This window comes from Sinocyclocheilus anshuiensis, unplaced genomic scaffold, assembly GCF_001515605.1.
Source record: "Sinocyclocheilus anshuiensis isolate Anshui unplaced genomic scaffold, SAMN03320099.WGS_v1.1 scaffold11866, whole genome shotgun sequence".
NCBI lineage: Eukaryota > Metazoa > Chordata > Actinopteri > Cypriniformes > Cyprinidae > Sinocyclocheilus > Sinocyclocheilus anshuiensis.
This window is the reverse complement of record NW_015550173.1, coordinates 1-4,915: the sequence shown is the minus strand read 5'-3', so window position 1 is coordinate 4,915 and position 4,915 is coordinate 1. Positions and strand designations below refer to the sequence as shown.

General features: G+C 45.8%; 1 protein-coding gene across 1 annotated transcript; it reads right to left on the bottom strand.

Moving 5' to 3' along the window:
- Positions 1-1,682: 1,682 nt before the first annotated feature.
- On the bottom strand, positions 1,683-3,662 carry LOC107660996 (E3 ubiquitin/ISG15 ligase TRIM25-like). Its single transcript, XM_016450434.1, has 3 exons — positions 2,886-3,662; positions 2,124-2,219; positions 1,683-2,043 (listed from the first exon to the last, which is right to left on the bottom strand). The coding sequence occupies exons 1-3, from the start codon at positions 3,456-3,458 to the stop codon at positions 1,795-1,797; spliced, it is 918 nt and encodes a 305-aa protein (XP_016305920.1). The 5' UTR covers positions 3,459-3,662; the 3' UTR covers positions 1,683-1,794.
- Positions 3,663-4,915: the final 1,253 nt, after the last annotated feature.

Sequence of the window (4,915 nt, the reverse complement as noted above, 5' to 3'; positions counted from 1 at the left end):
GGGACGGCTGCCATCCGTGAGGGAGCGGAGGAGTCGCCGCTGTTCGCCTGATGCCGTAGCCTGCTGCCATCCGCCATGATGGGGAGGAGCAGGGAACGAAGGACTCCTTCCGGCTGCCCGAACCCGGAGGAGCCGTCACCGTCCACCGAGGGCTATCCAGTGCCGCCGCCAGGCATCGCGGAAGAGCTTACCCAGCTGGTGGAGAGCCGAGCGGCAGTGTGTCTGGGAACCGGTCCCCTCTCTCGTATCTGTCTCTCCTCATCCTTCCGTCTCCTTTTCTCTCGCCTCGTCTGTCTGTCCTTACCCCCAAGTACGCCATGGCCGCCGTGATCGGCACCCCCAGAGGGGGGAGGGGGGAGTAGAGAGCAGTCTCGTGAGTACCCCCCGGCCTGCGAGGGGCGATGGGGGTATGTGACGAGTGGGGGCGGGGCCGAGAGCCATGGGAACGGAGCGAGGCCGGTGGAGTAATTGATAATGCGCGCCGTCCACCGGGTGGCAGAGGAGTGTCGGGCCGTCCACCGAGGGCTGTCCAGTGCCGCTGCCTGGCATCACGGAAAAGTTTACCCAGCTGGTGGAGGGCCGAGCAACAGTGTGTCTGGGAACAGGAACAAGATTTATTTTTTTCCTCTCTCGTCTCTGTCTCTCCTCATCCTTCCGTCTCCTTTTCTCTCGCCTCGTCTGTCTGTCCTTACCCCCAAGTACGCCATGGCCGCCGTGATCGGCACCCCCAGAGGGGGGAGGGGGGAGTAGAGAGCAGTCTCGTGAGTACCCCCCGGCCTGCGAGGGGCGATGGGGGTATGTGACGAGTGGGGGCGGGGCCGAGAGCCATGGGAACGGAGCGAGGCCGGTGGAGTGAATGATAATGAGCGACACCTGCGCCACTCACCGGTCTCGAGTCCCACGGAGGAGCTCCGGAAGGATAAAAGGAGGTGTGACGACAGTGCAAGACGAGAGAGGACCAGGCCTGCACTTTATTTTGTGTTTTGTGTGCGGCAGTCGTCCGCGAGGGGCTGCCGCTTTACTTTCATTTTGTGTTGGTTTATTTTATTAAAGTGTTTAAATGTTCAGCGGTTCCCGCCTCCTTCTTCCCGAACTACGAACTGTGTTACACCTACAATTAGATTGCGCATTATTTATAACTTTAGAGACAATGAAACTTCAGAAGGACCCTTAAGGCACGCTCAGGTTTGGTTTGGTTTCAATACACTGAAGCATTGCTAGCTCAAAGGCTTTATTAGATTGAGCATTATTTATAACTTTAGAGACACTGACACTTCACAAGGACCCTTAAGACACGCTCAGTTTTGGTTTGGATTCAATACACTGAAGCATTGCTAATATACAGCCTCACTTCATGTTTGCGGTCTTCATGGTCAAATTCATCAATGTGTTACAGGCCAATAAAAATGTATTTTATGAAGTTTGAAGGTCACCTGATCCAATTGTGATGAATGTTACTCCGAATCTGTGGTATCGAGTTCACTGATTTCACCATTATGTAATAAATCAGAAGGAAACATGAAGTAAAGAGCTGAAATGGTAATGAAGTTTTGAACTGTTGGTGGTGCTAGTGGTGTTTGACAACTAAATATATCTTCCAGAAGAAAGAGCTCAGAGAAATTATTTCTACGAGATTTCCAGAGCTGAAAGCCATTTGTAAGCGGTGTCTCTTTCAGAAGAAGACGATCAGATGAGAGTCTGACTGATGATTATATAATAAGACACTCATGAACTGTTTCTCTGTGAGTCTCTGTCACAGCAGGATCTGCTCAAGTCCACTATGATCCTGTTCTTCTAGATCTCTGTTACCTGCAGGAACTGGATGTGATCCTGTGTGTGTGAAAGCTGCTCCAGCTCAGCGTCTCTCCTCCTCAGATCATTGATCTCCTGCTCCAGTCGCTCCAGTCGTCCTTCAGCTCGACTCACTGCAGTCTTCTCCTGATCTCTGATCAGCCGTATCAGCTCAGAGCGGCTTCTCTCAATGGAGCGGATGAGCTCAGTAAAGATCCTCTCACTGTCCTCCACTGCTGTCTGTGCAGAGCGCTGTTAGGACACACAGTGATTCAGGCTTCAGTGAGTCTGAACTGAGACTGAGACAAACTTCTCTTCTTCTCCAGACTCACCTTATGAGACTCCACAGCCTCTCTCAGCTGCTGAAGATCTTTCTCTCTCTGCTGGATTCTCTGCTGGAGCGTCTTCTGCGTCTCCTTCAGCTGCTTCTGCAGGACAAACAGATGATAGTGAATCTCACAGAAAACTACTGGCACTAAATCATCATGTGAACAGATGAATCCAGTAAAAATGGAACTGATAACCAATGGCTATCTGTTATAATCATCATAAATGAATTATCATAAAGATCAAGTGATTGAATGCAAGAATCATAAAAGTGAAACTGACTCAGATGTAGAGCTTCACACTTACAGTGTTTCTGCTGTGTAGCAGAGCTTGTATTTTCACTGACAGAAGTGTATATTTTGTCAAAGAACGGGTGAATAGTTCACTTCACGGGTGAATATTCTATGTTGCTTAATCAAAGGCTATTTCATGAAAGTTTGTGTTGATAAAGGTTTACAGTGTATTATCAGCAAACAGTGAAACTCTTCTTGCAGCTGCTGTTCATTTCTGCTGCCGTGTGCAGTGTGAATGCTGTGAACTGTTAATATGATGCTGATATAAACACATATGAAAGAAGTGTCAGCAATATTTCATCAGTGTCTAGTGTTAAATACCTGTTTCTCATAAAAGTGAAACTGATACAGACGTACAGTTTTAAACTGAAAGTGTTTCTGTGTTTTGTGTAATTAAGCTCTGACTCTATACAGAAATAAACAGACTATTGGATCACTACACTGAGTATTAACTTGATCGCTAGTATTAATCACCTGTTTCTCTGTCCTCTGTGCTGCAGCTGATACAGTGTCGTGGTTTTTATGTTCATCCATCGTACACAGCATGCATATACATTTCTGGTCAGTGCGACAGAAAACCTCAAGGAGCTTCTCATGTTTCTGGCAGATCATCTCCTGCAGTCGTCCCGTGGCATCAGTCATTTTGTGTCGTTTTCCTGAGCGAAACTCCTCATGCCGCTCAAAATGAGTTTGACAATAAGACTCCAGACACACCAGACAGGACTTGACAGCTTTGTATTTTCTTCCAGTACAGACGTCACACTGCACATCTCCAGCTCCAGCGTCAAAGTCAGAAGGACGTTTCCTGTTCTTCAGTTTCTCCACCACTTCAGCCAGCATGGTGTTTCTAGCTAAAGCAGGTCTTGGACTGAAGGTCTGTCTGCACTGAGGGCAGCTGTAGACTCTCATCTGATCCTCCTGATCCCAGCAGCCTGTAATACAGATCTTACAGTAACTGTGTCCACACTGGATGGTCACTGGATCCTTCAGGAGATCCAGACACACTGAACACATGAACTCATCCTGAAAAACTCTGGCTCCTGCCATTTTACAGCATGAACACAGAGACACAAACACACAACTGCTCAACTACACTTCAGTTTCTCATTCCCTGAAGTCACGTGATTCCTGTTTCCTGGTTCTGTGTTTGAGTGACGTGTGTAAATCAGGTGTGTCTGCGAGTCTGTAAAGCAGGTTCCTCATTCCTGCCAAGTTTAGTTTCAACACACCTGACTGTTATTAAAGTAAATGCAAAGAACTTGACTTGGAAAAGTGATTCTCCTAGACTAGAAATTGGGAACCCTGGTAATTAAATGTCTACTAGATTTCAGTCTCAGACAAACAAGTCAAGTCAGCTTTATTTATATAGCGCTTTTAACAATACAGATTATGTCAAAGGAACTGTACAGCATTAATTAGGAAAATAGTGTGTCAATAATGCAAAGTGACAATAGTAAACACTCATTTTTCAGTTAAAGGCAGTTCATCATTGAATTCAGTGATGTCATCATCCAGCTCAGTTCAGTTTAAATAGTATCTGTGCAATCAAGTCAACGATATCGCTGGAAATGAAGTGTCCCCAACTAAGCAAGCCAGAGGGACCAAAACTCCATCGGTGACAGAATGGAGAAAAAACCTTGGGAGAAACCAGGCTCAGTCAGGGGCCAGTTCTCCTCTGGCCAGACGAAACCAGCAAACACTCAAAGAACACAAGTAAATAAATAAGAAGTGTCCACGAATTTCTGTGCACACTGTCCGCTTTGCAGCCCTACTTTTGTTACCGTGTGGATGGTAAACATACAACAGCACAGGCGGCGCGAAGTGAATGTTGAGACAGAATGAGTCTACTCAATGGTTCTGCATAATTATCAAACTCGTCCATCCGTGCTCATCCGCATTTGAGTGTATGGAACGTGGAAAGAGGAGGATACAAGTAGCACTTCCTTAACAAAATCACAAGAGAGAATCCCAGCAATGGGAGACACTGGCAGAAAACACAGTTAAACCAAAACAGAGTAAACAGGCAAAACAGAACTGAAAACAAGTCACACAATACATCTGTTATGGGTTGAGAAAATGCCATTTATGAGTTTACTGAAAACAGAGACCCCCCGCCCCCAATAAATGTGTATTTGTTTGTAACTGTTTTTTTATTTTTACAAAATGAGAACTTTTCTAATTAAGGTAAAACAGTATATCTTTGTGGCATTACACCGCCATGCCAATAGATGGCGCATCGGGCACTCGTGAAAGACACGAGAGATTTACTTCCCCCTGGTCAGCGAGCGGGCTCAGTAATAAACTGACTGCCGCTGTGGAAAGACGTAACTTCTGTCCTCTCGTGTTTTTCACAGGTATGAATATATTTCATTAAAATGTTCATTTCATTGTACTTGTGTAAATTGAAATGTGTAATACAAAGATCTGAGTGAGTTTTGAAGTGTATCTAATCTAAAAAAAAGTGTTTTAAAGGGGTCATATGATGCTGCTAAAAAGAACATTAT